The sequence below is a fragment of the Pristiophorus japonicus genome, chromosome 2 (genome assembly GCF_044704955.1).
Source record: "Pristiophorus japonicus isolate sPriJap1 chromosome 2, sPriJap1.hap1, whole genome shotgun sequence".
Classification (NCBI taxonomy): domain Eukaryota; kingdom Metazoa; phylum Chordata; class Chondrichthyes; family Pristiophoridae; genus Pristiophorus; species Pristiophorus japonicus.
Genome location: NC_091978.1, coordinates 50,522,338 through 50,541,117, shown reverse-complemented (window position 1 = coordinate 50,541,117; position 18,780 = coordinate 50,522,338). Strand labels below are relative to the sequence as shown.

Here is an 18,780-nt window from a genome sequence, read left to right as displayed (position 1 = left end):
TTCTATTAATACTAGTTTTTTTCAGTTCCTCATTCTCGCTAGACCTTTGGTTCTCCACTATTTCCGGGAGGTTTTTTGCGTCTTCTTCCGTGAAGACAGACACAAAGTATTTCTTTAATTTCTGCGTCATTTCCTTATTCCCCATTATAATTTCTCCTGTCTCAGGCTGTAAGAGACCCACATTTACTTTCGCTAATCTTTTCCTTTTTACATTTACAATGGAAGCTTTTGCAGTTTGTTTTTATGTCTCTCACTCGTTTACTCTCGCATTCTATTTTACCTTTTTCAATTTTTTGGTCCTCCTTTGCTAAATTCTAAAACCTTCCTAGTCCTCAGGCTTACTGCTCTTTTGGGCAATATTATAAGCCTCTTCATTTGATCTAATACTATCTTTAATTTCTCTTATTAACCACTTTTCCTGTGGGTTTTTTGTGCCTTAAAGGAATGTATATGTGTTGTAAATTAGATATTCTTTAAATGCTAGCCATTGCTTGTCTACCATCATATCTTTTAATGTAGTTTCCCAATCTTCCTTAGCCAACTCTGCCCTCATACCTACGTAGTTTGCTTGGTTTAAATTTAAGACCCTAGTTTCGGATTTAACTAAATTACTTTCAAATCTAATATAAAATTCTATCATATTATGGTCACAGTTCCCTAAAGGCCCGTCCCATTATTTTACCGAGTACTACTTCTTTAGTGATTGTTTTAAGTTCCTCAGTCCTTATACATAAGAACATAAGAAATAGGAACAGGAGTAGACCATACAGCCCCTCGAGCCTGCTCCGCCATTTAATAAGATCATTGCTGATCTGATCATGGACTCAGCTTCACTTCCCCGCCTGCTCCCCATAACCCCTTATCCCCTTATCGTTTAAAAAACTATCTATTTCTGTCTTAAATTTAATTCAAGTCCCAGCTTCCACAGCTCTCTGAGGCAGCAAATTCCACAGATTTACAATCCTTTGAGGGCAGAAATTTCTCCTCATCTCTGTTAGCTTCTTGATTATCGATTATTGATTTATTAAAGAAAATTAGGGCTCATGGGATTGGGGGTAATATACAAGCATGGATTGAGGATTGGTTAACGGACAGAAAACAGAGTGGGAATAAACAGGTCATTTTCGGATTGGCAGACTTGAACTAGTGGGCTGCTGCAAGGATCGGTTCTTGGACCCCAGCTATTCACAATCTATATCAATGATTTGGATGAGGGGACCAAATGTAATCTAGGTGGGAATTTAAGTTGTGAGGAGGATGCAAAGAGACTTCAAGGGGATATAGACAGGCTAATTGAGTGGGCAAGAATAAGGCAAATGGAATATAATGTGGAGAAATGTGAAGTTATCCACTTTGGTTGGAAAAATAGAAAAGTAGAGTATTTTTTAAATGGTGAGAGATTGGGAAATGTTGGTAATCTGAGGGACCTGGGAGTCCTTGTACACAAATCACTGAAAGTTAACATGCAGGTACAGCAAGGAATTAAGAAAGCAAATGGTACATTGGCCTTTATTACAAAGGGATTTGAGTATAGAAACATAGAAACATAGAAATTAGTTGCAGGAACAGGCCATTCGGCCCTTCGAGCCTGCACCGCTATTCAATAAGATCATGGCTGATCATTCAACCTCAGTACCCCTTTCCTGCTTTCTCTCCATACCCCTTGATCTCTTTGGCCGTAAGGGCCATATCTAACTCCCTTTTGAATATATCTAACGAACTGGCCTCAATAACTTTCTGCGGTAGAGAATTGCACAGGTTAACCACTCTCTGAGTGAAGAAGTTTCTCCTCATCTCGGTCCTAAATGGCTTACCTCTTATTCTTAGATTGTGACCCCTGGTTCTGGAACTCCCCAGCAACGGGAACATTCTTCCTGCCTCGAAGATGTCCAATCCCGTCAGAATTTTATATGTTTCTATGAGATCCCTTCTCATTCTTCTAAACTCCAGTGGATATAAGCCCAGTTGATCCAGTCTCTCATATGTCAGTCCTGACATCCCGGGAATCAATGTGGTGAACCTTCGCTGTACTCCCTCAATAGCAAGAACATCCTTCCTCAGATTAGGAGACCAAAACTGAATACACTATTCCAAGATGTGGCTGTACAACTGCAGTAAGACCTCCCTTCTCCTATACTCAAATCCTCCAGCTATGAAGACCAACATGCCATTTGCCTTCTTCACCGCCTGCTGTACCTGCATGCCAACTTTCAATGACTGATGTACCATGACACCAAGGTCGCATTGCACCTCCCCTTTTCCCAATCTGTCACCATTTAGATAATATTCTGTCTTCCTGTTTTTGGCACCAAAGTGGATAACCTCACATTTAACTACATTATACTGCACCTGCCATGCATTTGCCCACTCATCTAATCTGTCCAAGTCACCCTGCAGCCTCTTAGCATCCTCCTCACAGCTCACACTGCCACCCAGCTTAGTGTCATCTGCAAACTTGGAGATATTACATTCAATTCCTTCATCTAAATCATTGATGTATATTGTAAATAGCTGGGGTCCCAGCACTGAACCCTGCGGCACCCCACTGGTCACTGCCTGCCATTCTGAAAAGGACCCGTTTATTCCGACTCTCTGCTTCCTGTCTGCTAACCAGTTCTCCATCCACTTCAGTACATTACCCCCAATACCATGTGCTTTAATTTTGCACACTAATCTCTTGTGTGGGACCTTGTCAAAAGTCTTTTGAAAGTCAAAATACACCACATCCATTGGTTCTCCCTTGTCCATTCTAATAGTTACATCCTCAAAAAATTCTAGAAGATTTGTCAAGCATGATTTCCCTTTCATAAATCCAAGCTGACTTGGACCGATCCTGTCACTGCTTCCAAATGCGCTGCTATTTCACCTTTAATAATTGATTCCAACATTTTCCCCACCGCCAATGTCAAGCTAACTGGTCTATAATTACCCGTTTTCTGTCCCTCCTTTTTTAAAAAGTGGTGTTACATTAGCTACCCTCCAGTCCATGGGAACTGATCCAGAGTCAATAGAATGTTGGAAAATGATCACCAATGCATCCACTATTTCTAGGGCCACTTCCTTAAGTACCCTGGGATGCAGCTTATCAGGTCCTGGGGACTTATCGGCCTTCAATCCCATCAATTTCGCGAACACAATTTCCTGACTAATAAGAATTTTCTTCAGTTCCTCCTTTTCGCTAGACCCTTGAACCCCTAGTATTTCCGGAAGGTTATTTGTGTCTTCCTTCGTGAAGACAGATCCAAAGTATTTGTTCAATTGGTCTGCCATTTCTCTGTTTTCCATTATAAATTCACCTGATTCTGACTGCAAAGGACCTACGTTAGTCTTCACTAATCTTTTTCTCTTCACATATCTATAGAAGCTTTTGCAGTCAGTTTTTATGTTCCCAGCAAGCTTCCTCTCAGACTCTATTTTCCCCCTCCTAATTAAACCCTTTGTCCTCCTCCGCTGCATTCTAAATTTCTCCCAGTCCTCAGGTTTGCTGCTTTTTCTGGCCAATTGATATGCCTCTTCTTTGGATTTAACACTATCCCTAATTTCCCTTGTTAGCCACAGTTGAGCTACCTTCCCTGTTTTATTTTTTTACTCCAGACAGGGATGTACAATTGTTGAAGTTCATCCATGTGATCTATAAATGTCTGTCATTGCCTATCCACTGTCACCCTTTAGAAAAAATAGGTGCAGGAGCAAGTCATTCAGCCCTTCTAGCCTGCACCGCCATTCAATGAGTTCATGGCTGAACATGAAACTTCAGTACCCACTTCCTGCTTTCACGCCATACCCCTTGATCCCCCGAGTAGTAAGGACTTCATCTAACTCCCTTTTGAATATATTTAGTGAATTGGCCTCAACTACTTTCTGTGGTAGAGAATTCCACAGGTTCACCACTCTCTGGGTGAAGAAGTTTCTCCTTATCTCGGTCCTAAATGGCTTACCCCTTATCCTTAGACTGTGACCCCTGGTTCTGGACTTCCCCAACATTGGGAACATTCTTCCTGCATCCAACCTGTCCAAACCCGTCAGAATTTTAAACGTTTCTATGAGGTCCCCTCTCACTCTTCTGAACTCCAGTGAATACAAGCCCAGTTGATCCAGTCTTTCTTGATAGGTCAGTCCCACCATCCCGGGAATCAGTCTGGTGAATCTTCGCTGCACTCCCTCAATAGCAAGAATGTTCTTCCTCAAGTTAGGAGACCAAAACTGTACACAATACTCCAGGCCTCACCAAGGCCCTGTACAACTGTAGCAACACCTCCCTGCCCCTGTACTCAAAGCCCCTCGCTATGAAGGCCAACATGCCATTTGCTTTCTTAACCGCCTGCTGTACCTGCATGCCAACCTTCAATGACTGATGTACCATGACACCCAGGTCTCGTTGCACCTTCCCTTTTCCTAATCTGTCACCATTCAGATAATAGTCTATCTCTCTGTTTTTACCACCAAAGTGGATAACCTCACATTTATCCACATTATACTTCATCTGCCACGCATTTGCCCACTCACCTAACCGATCCAAGTCACTCTGCAGCCTCATAGCATCCTCCTCGCAGCTCACACTGCCACCCAACTTAGTGTCATCCGCAAATTTGGAGATACTACATTTAATCCCCTCGTCTAAATCATTAATGTACAATGTAAACAACTGGGGCCCCAGCACAGAACCCTGCGGTACCCCACTAGTCACTGCCTGCCATTCCGAAAAGTACCCATTTACTCTTACTCTTTGCTTCCTGTCTGACAACCAGTTCTCAATCCATGTCAGCACACTACCCCCAATCCCATGTGCTTTAACTTTGCACATTAATCTCCTGTGTGGGACCTTGTCGAAAGCCTTCTGAAAGTCCAAATATACCACATCAACTGGTACTCCTTTGTCCACTTTATTGGAAACATCCTCAAAAAATTCCAGAAGATTTGTCAAGCATGATCTCCCTTTCACAAATCCATGCTGACTTGGACCTATCATGTCACCATTTTCCAAATGCGCTGCTATGACATCCTTAATAATTGATTCCATCATTTTACCCACTACTGAGGTCAGGCTGACCGGTCTATAATTCCCTGCTTTCTCTCTCCCTCCTTTTTTAAAAAGTGGGGTTACATTGGCTACCCTCCACTCGATAGGAACTGATCCAGAGTCAATGGAATGTTGGAAAATGACTGTCAATGCATCCGCTATTTCCAAGGCCACCTCCTTAAGTACTCTGGGATGCAGTCCATCAGGCCCTGGGGATTTATCGGCCTTCAATCCCATCAATTTCCCCAACACAATTTCCCGACTAATAAAGATTTCCCTCAGTTCCTCCTCCTTACTAGACCCTCTGACCACTTTTATATCCGGAAGGTTGTTTGTGTCCTCCTTAGTGAATACCGAACCAAAGTACTTGTTCAATTGGTCCGCCATTTCTTTGTTCCCCGTTATGACTTCCCCTGATTCTGACTGCAGGGGACCTACGTTTGTCTTTACTAACCTTTTTCTCTTTACATACCTATAGAAACTTTTGCAATCCGCCTTAATGTTCCCTGCAAGCTTCTTCTCGTACTCCATTTTCCCTGCCCTAATCAAACCCTTTGTCCTCCTCTGCTGAGTTCTAAATTTCTCCCAGTCCCCAGGTTCGCTGCTATTTCTGGCCAATTTGTATGCCATTTCCTTGGCTTTAATACTATCCCTGATTTTCCCTAGATAGCCACGGTTGAGCCACCTTCCCTTTTTTATTTTTACGCCAGACAGGAATGTACAATTGTTGTAATTCATCCATGCGGTCTCTAAATGTCTGCCATTGCCCATCCACAGTCAACCCCTTAAGTATCATTAGCCAATCTATCTTAGCCAATTCACGCCTCATACCTTCAAAGTTACCCTTCTTTAAGTTCTGGACCATGGTCTCTGAATTAACTGCTTCATTCTCCATCCTAATGCAGAATTCCACCATATTATGGTCACTCTTCCCCAAGGGGCCTCGCACAATGAGATTGCTAATTAATCCTCTCTCATTACACAACACCCAGTCTAAGATGGCCTCCCCCCTAGTTGGTTCCTCGACATATTGGTCTAGAAAACCATCCCTTATGCACTCCAGGAAATCCTCCTCCACCGTATTGCTTCCAGTTTGGCTGGCCCAATCTATGTGCATATTAAAGTCACCCATTATAACTGCTGCACCTTTATTGCATGCACTCCTAATTTCCTGTTTGATGCCCTCCCCAACATCACTACTACTGTTTGGAGGTCTGTACACAACTCCCACTAACGATTTTTGTCCTTTGGTGTTCTGCAGCTCTACCCATATAGATTCCACATCATCCAAGCTAATGTCTTTCCTAACTATTGCATTAATCTCCTCTTTAACCAGCAATGCTACCCCACCTCCTTTTCCTTTTATTCTATCCTTCCTGAATGTTGAATACCCCTGGATGTTGAGTTCCCAGCCCTGATCATCCTGGAGCCACGTCTCCGTAATCCCAATCACATCATATTTGTTAACATCTATTTGCACAGTTAATTCATCCACCTTATTGCGGATACTCCTTGCATTAAGACACAAAGCCTTCAGGCTTGTTTTTTTAACACCCTTTGTCCTTTTAGAATTTTGTTGTACAGTGGCCCTTTTTGTTCTTTGCCTTGGGTTTCTTTGCCCTCCACTTTTCCTCATCTCCTTTCTGTCTTTTGCTTTTGCCTCATTTTTGTCTCCCTCTGTCTCCCTGCATTGGTTCCCATCCCCCTGCCATATTAGTTTAACCCCTCCCCAACAGCACTAGCAAACACTCCCCTTTGGACATTGGTTCCGGTCCTGCTCAGGTGCAGACCGTCCGTTTTGTACTGGTCCCACCTCCCCCAGAACCGGTTCCAATGTCCCAGGAATTTGAATCCCTCCCTCTTGCACCACTCCTGAAGCCACGTATTCATCTTAGCTATCCTGCGATTTCTACTCTGACTAGCGCGTGGCACTGGTAGCAGAGATTACTACCTTTGAGGTCCTACTTTTTAATTTAACTCCTAGCTCCCTAAATTCAGCTTGTAGGACCTCATCCCGCTTTTTACCTATATCGTTGGTATCTATATGCACCACGACAACTGACTGTTCACCCTCCCCCTCCAGAATGCCCTGCAGCCGCACCGAGACATCCTTGACCCTTGCACCAGGGAGGCAACATACCATCCTGGAGTCTCGGTTGCGACTGCAGAAACGCCTATCTATCCCCCTTACAATCGAATCCCCTACCACTATAGCTCTCCCACTCTTTTTCCTGCCCTCCTGTGCAGCAGAGTCACCCACGGTGCCATGAACTTGGCTGCTGCTACTTTCCCCTGATGAGTCATCCCCCTCAACAATATCCAAAGCGGTATATCTGTTTTGGAGGGAGATGACTGCAGGGGACTCCTGCACTGCCTTCCTACTCCTGTTCTTCCTGATGGTCACCCATCCCCTATCTGCCTTTGTAACCATTACCTGCAGCTCCAGTGCCGTCATGTGGTCTAATAGGAGTTGCAGCTGGATACACTTCCTGCACACACAGTCGTCAGGAAACTGGAAGTGTCCCTGATTTCCCACATGGCACTGGAGGAGCATGACATGGTTCTGGGTTCTCCTGCCATGACTTAATCCTTAAAATAGCCTAATTTGGCAACAATGCCAAAGGTTTCTTACTGACAAGATAAGGAAAAAAGAAAAACTGCACACCAATCAGCCAGCCAATCACTTACCCTCTTGGCTGTGATGTCGCACTTCTTCTTTTCCTCCCAGGTCGGGGAGTCAGCGCTGGTGGGGAAAAACAAGACAAAGCAACACCTCGCGCTCCCACTTGCCCGAACTCTCCCACTTACCAAACTCTTACCTTTGCACTCTGAGCTGCTGCTGCACTATAAGAGTCAAGACGTCTTACTGCAATTATATAGGGCCCTGGTGAGACTGTACCTGGAGTATTGTGTACAGTTTTGGTCTCCTTACCTAAGGAAGGATATATTTGCCATAGAGGGAATGCAATGAAAGTTCACCAGACTGATTCCTGGGATGGAGGGATTGTCCTATGAGGAGAGATTGAGTAGACTAGGCCTATATTCTCTAGAGTTTAGAAGAATGAGAGGTGATCTCATTGAAACATACAATAATCTTACAGGGCTTGACAGGGTAGATGCAGGGAGGGTGTTTCCTCTGGCTGGGAGTCTTGAACCAGGGGTCACAGTCTCAGAATACAGGGTCGACCATTTAGGACTGAGATGAGGAGAAACTTTTTCACTCAGAGGGTGGTGAATCTTTGGAATTCTCAACCCCAGAGGGCTGTGGAGGCTCAGTCTTTGAGTATATTCACAACAGAGATGGATAGATTTTTGGATATTAAGGGACTCGAGGAATATGTGGATAGTGCAGGAAAGTGGAATTGAGGTAGAAGATCAGCCAAGATCTCATTGAATGGTGGAGCAAGCTCGAGGGGCCGAATGGCCTACTCCTACTCCTAATTCTTATGTTCTTATGTTCATTCACGACTGGATGTGGCAGGACTACAGAACTTTGATCTGATTTGTTGATTGTGGGATCGTTTAGCTCTGTTTATTGCATTCTGATTAGCATACATGTAGTCGTGTATTGCAGCTTTCCCAGGCTGGTACCTCATTTTTAAGTACGCCAGGTGCTACTCCTGGCATGCTCTTCTGATCTCCTCATTGAACCAGGCTTGATGGTAATGGTAGAGTGAGGGATATGCCAGGTCATGATGTTACAGATTGTGATGGAATACAATTCTGCTGATGCTGATGCCCCACAGCACTTTATGGATGCCCAGTTTTGAGCTCCTAGATCTGTTCTGAATCTATCCCATTGTAGTGCCACACAGCACGATGGATGGTGTCTTCAGTGTGACGTTGTCTCCACAATGACTGTGGGGTGATCACTGCTACCATTGTTGTCATGGACAGATGCATCTGCAACAGTTAGATTGGTGAGGACGAAGTCAAGTAGGTTTTTTCCTCGTGTTGGTTCTCTCACCACCTGCTGCAGGCCCAGTTTGGCAGATATGTCCTTCAGGACTCGGCCAGCTCAGTCAGTAATGGTACTACCGAGCCACTCTTGGTGATGGACATTGGAGTCCCCACCCAGAGTACATTCTGTGTCCTTGCTACCCTCAGTACTTCTTCCAAGCTTAAACCAGACTGTGTAATAGAATAGATTAAATAATAATGAGATGTTTGTACCTATAATTGTGAAAGTATAAGAAATAAGAGTTAACAGCAGGCAGGGTAGTTTAGGGATAATGAGAAAATTACTAAAGAAAAATGGTGGGAACCAGGGAAAGTGTCCTTGTAAATCACAGATTAGAGAAGCTCCAGCTGTCTTTTCCTCGTTTCCTGCCAAAACCCAGCAGAGAAGACAAAGAAGAATCCGATGCTAGAGATGGATCACTACAGGGTATAAAAGTGAGGGGAGATTGACGTAAGGGGGCAGTCGGGACTGGAGATACCGGAGATCAAGCTCAGGGCGCCCGAGGCTCCATTCAGCCTGCTGACCTCGTGTCAGTTTCTGTGGACACGCGGGACTTGCATCATTACTCTGATTAATGGATCAATGTAAGGAAGGCAGTGGGCAGAAAATCTGCTCATCTTACATTTCTTAAGCGATTACAGTTGTTGACACTAGACTCTCGAACCTGTTAATTAATAAGACAAGGCATTAGCTAGAATCTTACAACACAAAATCTCTCTACTCCTCCACCCTTTTAAAGTTTTACCATGTAATGTACATTTCCTCCCTTTTTCTTCCTCCCAAAATATATCACACCAGATTTCTCTGCACTAAATTTTATCTGACATCTACCCATTCCATTTGCAGACCTGTGCATTCAGACTGAACTCACTCACAGTCCTCTTCACAGTTCACACGCTCCCCATTTTTGGTGTCATCTGGAGATTTTGATCTTTTGCCCCATTATACTCAAGTCCAGATCATTTCTCTATATTGAGAAAAGCAGTGGTCCCAACACTGACCCTGGGGGATACCACTGTTTACATCCCTCCAGTCTGAAGAACATCCATTAACCGCTACTCTCTGTTTTCTGCCCTTTACCCAACTTCCTATCCACACTGCCCCACTTTTTTTAATACCATGAGCCTTAATTTGATCAACAAGCCTCCTGTCCGCCACCTTATCAAACACCTTTTGACAATGCATCTACACAACATCCACTGCATTTCCTTTCTCACTACAGTGTTATTTCCTGAAATAATCCCTGCTGTCTGTCCAGAATGAATCCATTTCACTACCAAATGTTGCAATGTTTGCTCCACACCACAAGGTTCCATCTATTTAAAGCCACATAGTCAGGGTCTAGTCTTCTCCTGGAGTTTGAGAGAAATCAGCTTTAACAATATGTTAGCATTTCAGCCAATGAGGGAGATCCGGGCTCAACCCCGTCCACTGGGTGCCGCAAGCCCCTTACACACTCCGATTGGCTGGAGGACTAACCGCCCGCTTGTTCCTCCAGCCCTGCCCCGCTCTTCCTATTGGTCTGGAGCTCCCGTCAATCACCCGGGCTGGATTAATGCTCAGTCTGAGGCTCCGGAGCTGCATTTGGAAAATAAACATTAATTGAACCCGTCAGTTACGCCATTCAACAAATAAAAATCACCGGAATAAATCTTCCGGAGTTTTCTAAATGCGGGGGTGGTGTGGGGCGGCGAGTCTCCGCTGAGGGTTTGTTACGGTTTTGATCTCCACATCCAACCCAAACGGCCTGATTTTGGTCAGCTTGTATATTGTACATATTGCAGGTCTGCTCACTGATTTTTTAAATAATTTATATATTTTTATTATTTATTGTCCCTCTGGCCCCAATCTCGATGGGATAACAAAATAAAAATCAGTGCCCCCCAATTTGGACTTTCAATTATTGGAAAAAATTCTGAGGGTCAGGATAAATCTTCATTCAGAAAGTCACGAATTAATCAGGGGTAATCAGCATGGTTAAGGGAAGCAAAGCCAAAATACTGCGGATGCTGGAATCTGAAATAAAAACAGAAAATGCTGGAAATACTCAGTCTTTCGGGCAGCATCTGTGGAGAGAGAAACAGAGATAACGTTTCAGGTCTGTGACCCTTTGTCAGAACTGAGTAATTGGTCGGAGGCTTAGAGGGGATTTGAGGGGAATTGTTTTCACATAGAGGGTGGTGAGGGTCTGGAACTCACTGCCTGAAAGGGTGGTAGAGGCAGAAACCCTCACCACATTTAAAAAGTGTTTGGATATGCACCTGAAGTAACCTACAAGGCTACGAACCAAGAGCTGGAAAGTGGGATTAGGCTGGATAGCTCTTTGTCGGCTGGCACGGATACAATACGTCAAATGGCCTCCTTCTGTGCTATAAATTTCTATGATTCTATCAAAACTAGAATTGTCTCTTCTGATTTTCTATCCTGTATTCACGGTGATGATTTTTGAAAACTCCTTTAACAGGGTATTGGAAGGAGAGGATCTACAGATGGGAAACTCAAACCAAACATCATATCAAGATCTGACGGTTACTCAATTCACCAGGATCTGAATATCGTCGGCCTTTGGATGTGGAAGGAGAAATGTTTGTTTGTTCTGTCTGTGGGTAATGATTTCAAACATCAGTGTGACTGGTAAAGTACCGAGACACACATACCTGAGTGAGAGTGTTTCAGTGCATTGACCGGAAAGAGCTTGAACAGTTACACAGCCTGAAAAAATATCACACCATTCACAGCGGGGAGAAACCGTACACGTGTTGTGTGTGTTGTCAAGGCTTCAACTGATCGCCAACCTGGAGAGACACATGGACACCCGCACCATGGAGAAACCGTGGAAATGTGGGGACTGTGGGAAGGGATTTAATTACCCGTCTGAGCTGGGAAATCATCGACGCTGTCACACTGGGGAGAGACCGTTCACCTGCTCTGAGTGTGGGAAGGGATTCACTCGTTCATCCAACCTGTTGATACATCAGCGAGTTCACACTGGGGAGAGGCCGTTCACCTGCTCTGAGTGTGGAAAGGGATTCACTCAATCATCCCAACTGCTGAAACACCAGCGAGTTCACACTGGGGAGAGGCCTTTCACCTGCTCTGAGTGTGGGAAGGGATTCACTCTGTCATCCCACCTGCTGACACACCAGCGAGTTCACACTGGGGAGAGACCATTCACCTGCTCAGTGTGTGGAAAGGGATTCACTCGGTCATATCACCTTGTAACTCACCAGCGAATTCACACCGGGGAGAGGCCATTCATCTGCTCGGAGTGTGGGACGGGATTCACTCAGTCATCCCACCTGCTGATACACCAGCGAGTTCACACCAGGGAAAGACCGTTCATCTGCTCTGAGTGTGGGAAGGGATTCACTCTGTCATCCCACCTGCTGACACACCAGCGAGTTCACTCTGGGGAGAGGCCTTTCACCTGCTCTGAGTGTGGGAAGAGATTCATTCAGTCATACGACCTGCTGAGACACCAGCGAGTTCACTCTGGGGAGAGGCCGTTCACCTGCTCTGAGTGTGGGAAGGGTTTCACAAACTCATCCCACCTTCTAACTCACCAACGAGTTCACACTGGGGAGAGGCCGTTCACATGCTCTGAGTGTGGGAAAGGATTCCCTCAGTCATGCGACCTGCTGAGACACCAGCGAGTTCACACTGGGGAGAGGCCGTTCACCTGCTCCGAGTGTGGGATGGGATTCACTCAGTCATCCAGCCTGCTGAGACACCAGCGTGTTCACAAGTGACTCCAAGGGTTGGAGTCTGCTGTTACTGCTGTTGTTAATCACATCCCGGATTAAATTGTGTTCATTCTGACAGTTGGTGTTTGTTTCTGCTAAAGTTAAACTCCAGCCCAGTTACAGGGGTTATTAATATTTTGATATTGCAAATAACACAGTGTGTCGATTTAATGTCTCCAGGATAAGAAGAGACTAATTTATGTCCTGTTACTGACTGCTCCATTTTTTGGGGCCTTTTCTCTTATATAACTCGAGATTATTTCAGTTCTCATATCTTCAATTACTCTCATGGACAAGTCCCAGCTCCCCATACCTTCCAGAGTGCCTCTCCTGACCTTGGTATCAGGGAAGATATTGGTAATACACCCGGGATCACTAAACACAAAACCCAGTCTGTTAATCACATTCAGCTACTGGACTTAGCATGTGCCCCACAGCATCCCTCCCACCTTCGATGTGTGAATAGAGCATCACTCCTGCAAACCTCGTCTTGAATTTAAATTCACTCAGCAAATGTATTTAACAAAATATGAAGAAGTAAATATATCACGCCCCAGTAATCCAACTCCATATTCACAGCAGGAAGTCTGTTATCTAACTCCTCGAGTGGACAAAGTAAAGATCCCAAATGTGAGCCCCCTGAATCCTTTAATACCTTTCACATTGTGACCAGTTCCTTCTCATTCTAGAATTGCCCATCCCTCTGGGAGTTGATATTGGTCATAAACTGCTAATTGGAAATTTCTAACATTTTTTCTCTTTCAGAGTTTCAAGCTAACCAGTTCCTTCTCTCAGAGAATCTACAAGGAGACACTTTGATTTAAGCACAGATCTCCCTCTCTTTTATATCTGGGATTAGAGTTACGGGGAATTCGAATACCTGACCACTCAAATTCAGTAATATACAGACTGAACCAATCGCACAGCTGTTGTGAACTATTCCTCTCCTGCCTGTAACCGATGAAACTTGTAACACTGAGGCTGAAATTCCACTTCTGTGCGTCAGGGGTGCGGGCAGTGCTGGCCACAGAGGGAGCAGCAAACCCGGTTCAGAGCTGACTTTGCCCTTTCCTGGGGTTTTGCGATGAGTACATGCTGGGGCCCAGTGGGCTTTCACTGCTCTGGAATATTTCGGGCCGTGTCCTCACTACCCCTGGAATTCCTACACATTGCCCTGTGGGTGTAAGGCCAGCGCTCTGGGTCTTTAAACACTGGAGTGAAGCCGAGTTCTGCAGACACAGTCACCGGGAGGAGTTTCTAACTGTCTAGACTGTCATTTGGGGAGATTAGTCCCACTTTTGGGCTGGTTGTGGTTTCTTCCACTGAAAGCACTCTGTCTAATCTGCCCTTGGGAATTAGCAGACCCATGGCAACACTGATAGGACAGTCCATTCCACAGAATCGGCTAGTTAGAACCTTTATTCAGATCGGGAAAAGTACAGGGTTTGTCTGGTAATAAACACAACGTAAGCGTAAACCACAGTGAGTAATAGAATAGATTAGATTATAATGTGCAATGTTTATACCTTTAATTGTGAAACTAAGAAATAATATAATTAACTAAGTAAAGTAGTTTAGGGATATTGAGAACATTACTGCAGAAAAGTTATCTGCTGGGATCCAGGGAATGTGTTCTAGGTCCAGCTGTCTTTTGGCTTGCTGCCAAAAGCAACGAGACAAAGAAGAGTCCGGTGCCAGAGATGGATCACTACAGGGTATAAAAGTGAGGGAATACTGATGTAAGGGGGCAGTCGGGACTGGAGACACCGGAGATAAGTTCAGGGCGCCCGAGGTTCCATCCAGCGGGCTGACCTCGTGTAAGTTACTGTGGATACTCGGGACTTGCATGTTTATTCTGATGGATCAATATAAGGTACGGTAGAGGACAGAGAATCTGCTCACCTTATATTTCTTAATAAAGTATTAAAGTTGCTGACTCTGGACTCTCGAACCTGGTAATTAAGGCATTAGCTAGAATCTTACACCTCTTCTACTCTACTCCTTGAACATTTTTACAGCTATATCTACTTTTCCTACCATTGTCTTCTCCCAAAATATATCACGTCATATTTACCTGCATTAAATTTCATCTATCATCTACCCGAGCCATTAACTAACCTGTGTATTCACACAGAAGCCACTTACAGCCTTTTTACAGTTGGCCATGGAAAGTTTGATCTTGTGCCCCATATACCCAAGCCCAGATCATTTCTCTTTATTGAGGAGAGCAATGGTCCCAACACTGACCCTGGGGAACACCACTGTTAAGACCCCTCCAGTCTGAAGAACCTCCATTAACCATAACTTTCTGTTTTCTGCCCTTTACCCAACTTCCTATCCATGCTATCCCACTCCCTCTAATACCGTGAGCCTGAATTTTATCAACAAGCCTGCTAACCGGCACCTTATCAAACACCTTTTGATAATCCATCTATACAGCATGCCCTGCATTTCTTTTCTCACTACACTGTTATTTCCTGAAATAATCTCTCTTGTCTGTCCTGAATGAATCCATTTCACTACCAAATGTTACGTTTGCTCCACACCAGTGGGTTTCATCTGTTTACAGCTGCAAATAAAAGGTCCACAAAGCGGCCCCGCGGCAAACTGGGAGAGGGAGGAAGTGAGTCAGGGAGTATCTGTAAATGAAGGAGAAATGGAGACTGGTGAGAGAGCGTCTGTAAATGATGGAGAAATGGAGACTGGACAGGGAGTGTCTGTAAATGAAGGAGAAATGGAGACAGGTCACGGAGCATCTGTAAATGAAGAAATGGTGACCAGTCAGAGAGCATCTGTAAATGGTGACTGGTCAGGGAGCATCTGTAAAAGGAGGAGAAATGGAGACTGGTCAGGAAGTGTCTGTAAGTGAAGGAGAAATAGAGACTGGTCAAGGAGCATCTGTAAATGAAGCAGATATGGAGACAGTTGCACACTCGTCCCGTCATGCAATATTTGTGGAGGATTTTTACTAAATCGAATGATAAATGATACAGAAAATAATTGATTTCACATCTTATGCAATATAGCTCTATAAAGCGTGTTGGGGTAAAAAGGCTTTTCTTCAAGGTGAACTCCCTGAAAGCGTCCATATAGCGACCACAGAATCACTCAGACGAAACCTTGGTTCAACCGATCTTTATTCAAGCATATGCAGGGGAAGCGTTCCAAATGAACCTTCAAAGAACAAGGGTTCCACACACAGTTATACAGTTTTCAAGGTGTGTGACCCTCCTACAAAACGTTCTATGACCACTGGTTGGCCTACAGCTTATCAGCGGAGCTACATTGATTCGTTGACCCTTATCAGACTGGCTGCTGAGTGGTTTCTCAACCTTTCTATCTCCCATAGCATGTGGGGCTGATCTCCGCCTTCTGGAATGTGTTCTGCAGTGTTAACCTTGCCATGGTTTCTTATCAGCCAAAACTATCCCTTTCCCATGAGCTCAGCTGCTGCTACAATATTATTATCTAATCTATGTTTCCAGACAGCTTACTCCCTAATGTCCTTGGAAATTTATTAGTAGGTGTTGTCAACTCTGCCCTTCATTCCCTTAAATGCACTGAATATGTAAAGTTTTCCTTTTGTTACACGGCCATTTTCTATCATTTATAAGCAAGTTTTACATACAATCTGTCAATAGGTGATATATTACAATCCCTACCTTGAGGTGGAGGAACTCCCGACTCCTCACAACCTCCTAATACTGATCAGCCCTTTTAATCTGAACCATCTTGCATATCAGATCAAGTCATTACCTTCAGTATCCATTTTGGTGACCATCTGTCTGTCTACATTATACTTTATCTCCTTACAATCCCCCCTTATGGCCCGTGGCTATATGCCCAAGACAGGCCATTTCCCAATTAATTCTTCATGGGTGAGTCTCCAGGGTTGTCCTTTGGCTTGGGTAGCGCTACTTCCCGAACTGCAGGATCCACCTGTTATTTTGTATAACCTTGATGGGAAAACTTAAGTCCTTTCTGCCAGACTGTCTATATTCCCTTTATTCACTGTTGCTAAAGTAGTTGGTGGGGCAGTGGTGGTGGGTCTAATCGTCTGTACACAGGGAGGGCTGGCATACTTTCCACTCATCCTCCCTTTGCTGGCGTACTCCGGAGAATTGAGTGAAATCTGGCGCACACCTTATCTACACCCCTTTTCCCGATTGCAGTATATTCGTGATCCCCCACTCCTTTGAAAACACACAGTGGTCTTATTCACCCTAATTATTAGTCCCATATTACTGGTCCATCCCCAATGTTGATTCGTTCTCTCTCTACGTTATCTTATGCCCGTTAATCCGACGCTGCAATTTAAGTCCACTGTGGCTCCGACCATCGACGTTCCTGGTTCCTTATCACAACTAATGTCGCCCGAGTCGCCTTGCTGTCCCTCAGCCAGTTGTCCTCGGTATGAGGATGAGTTTCCCCAATTGTTCCCATGAGCACCAGACTCCTGCAACAAATAATATTTCCTGGTCGTCACCGGTTAGTGACTATCTTTTCAACTGGGTCCAGTGTTTCCACTTGCCAATACCCCTTATAATTATGCAGGCGCATGTGTCACTTACCATTATTACCTGATGGGGTCCGGTCCATTTTGGTGAGAACCTGGGTTTCTCTGGGTTAATCTTCACCATTACCGGACCGCCTATTTGCGGTATTTGGACCTTCTGTTCCTTACTGTCGTTCTCCAAGTCCTTGATTATTTGTTGATCTCTAGCTTGTGCTTTTAAGTCATGCAATTGCTTACAGACCTCCATATCCTGCCTACATCCTCACTTCCTGTAACCAAGACTTCTGGCAGTCTCATGTCTACCCACCCCCTTCCTGTCTCCTTGATTGCCTTGGCTAATGCTGTCTTTAAGGTCCTATTCATTCGTTCCACGAATTTCTGCCTGATCCCTAGTAAAGTGCAGGCCTGTTTTATCACCTTCCCTGTGAAGCGTGTACCTTGATCTCAGTCCAGCTGTAGTGGCATTCCCCATCGGGGCATTATTTCCTCTGCTTGGATCCTGGCCAGTTTCTGATGAGCAATTTCTGGTGGAGACGGCTTCGGGGTGAGTTTTGTAAACTCCTTTTACAGTGTATTAGAAGGGGAGAATTTGAAGATGGGGAAACTCAAAACCAAACATCACATCAAGAACATATCTTAAAGACATCAAATGCTCGACATGCTAAGAGACTAATTGACGTGTTTCCGACTGTTCCATTTTGGGGCCTTTTCTCCTTTCTAACTTGAGATTATTTCAGTTCTCATACCTTCGATTACTCGTGGACAAGTCCCATCTCCCTATACCTTCCAGATTGCCTCTCCTCGCCTTGGTATCGAGGGAAGGTGTCGGTAACGCACCTGGGATCACTAAATACAAAACTCAAGACTGTTAAATCACTTTCAGCTACTGGACTTAGCGTGTGCCCCACAGCATCTCTCTCACCTTCAATGAGTGAATAGAGCATCACGCCTGCAAACCTGGGTTCAATTTAAATTTGAATCCACTCAGCAAATGTATTAAAAAAATACATAAGATCACATCAATTAATGGGCAAAGGTTTAGAGTCAACAAGATGAACAAATAAACACATCACGGCCCAATAACCCAGCTCCATAGTGGTGAAAGAAATGTTGGGGTGAGGGGTTGGAGACTAAGGGTGAAAGAGGAGTTGGGGTGAGGGGGGTGGTTGGAGAGTTGGGGTGAAAGAGGAGTTGGAGTAAGGGGGGTTGGAGACTAGCGTGAGAGGAGTTGGGGTGAGGGGAGTCTGAGAGGAGTTGTAATGTAGGAAACGTAGCAGCCAATTTGTGCACAGCCAAGATCCAACAAACAGCATTGTAATGATGACAAGATAATCCGTTTTCAGTGATGTTAGTTGTGGGATACACATTGTACAGGACACCGGGGAGAACTCTGCCCGTTCTTCCTCGGAATTGTGGCCATGGGATCTTTAACGTCGAACTTAGAGGCTGGAGAAAGATGGCACCTTTGACAGTGCAGCGTTCCCCCTGTACTGGCACCTGGAGTCTTGACCTAGATTATGTGCTTGGGTCTCCAGATTGG

General features: G+C 44.6%; 1 protein-coding gene across 2 annotated transcripts in view; it reads left to right on the top strand.

Annotated features, from left to right (window-relative positions):
- The window catches only part of LOC139237999 (zinc finger protein 502-like), a 122,832-nt gene extending 104,450 nt beyond the window's left edge, over positions 1-18,382 (top strand). For both annotated transcript variants that reach the window (XM_070867403.1, XM_070867398.1), the window contains exon 2: positions 11,446-18,382. In XM_070867403.1, the coding sequence (XP_070723504.1) occupies positions 11,789-12,730 (942 nt within the window). In that variant the 5' untranslated portion in view covers positions 11,446-11,788 and the 3' untranslated portion in view covers positions 12,731-18,382. The remainder of the gene's footprint in view (positions 1-11,445) is intronic.
- The last annotated feature ends 398 nt before the right edge of the window (positions 18,383-18,780 follow it).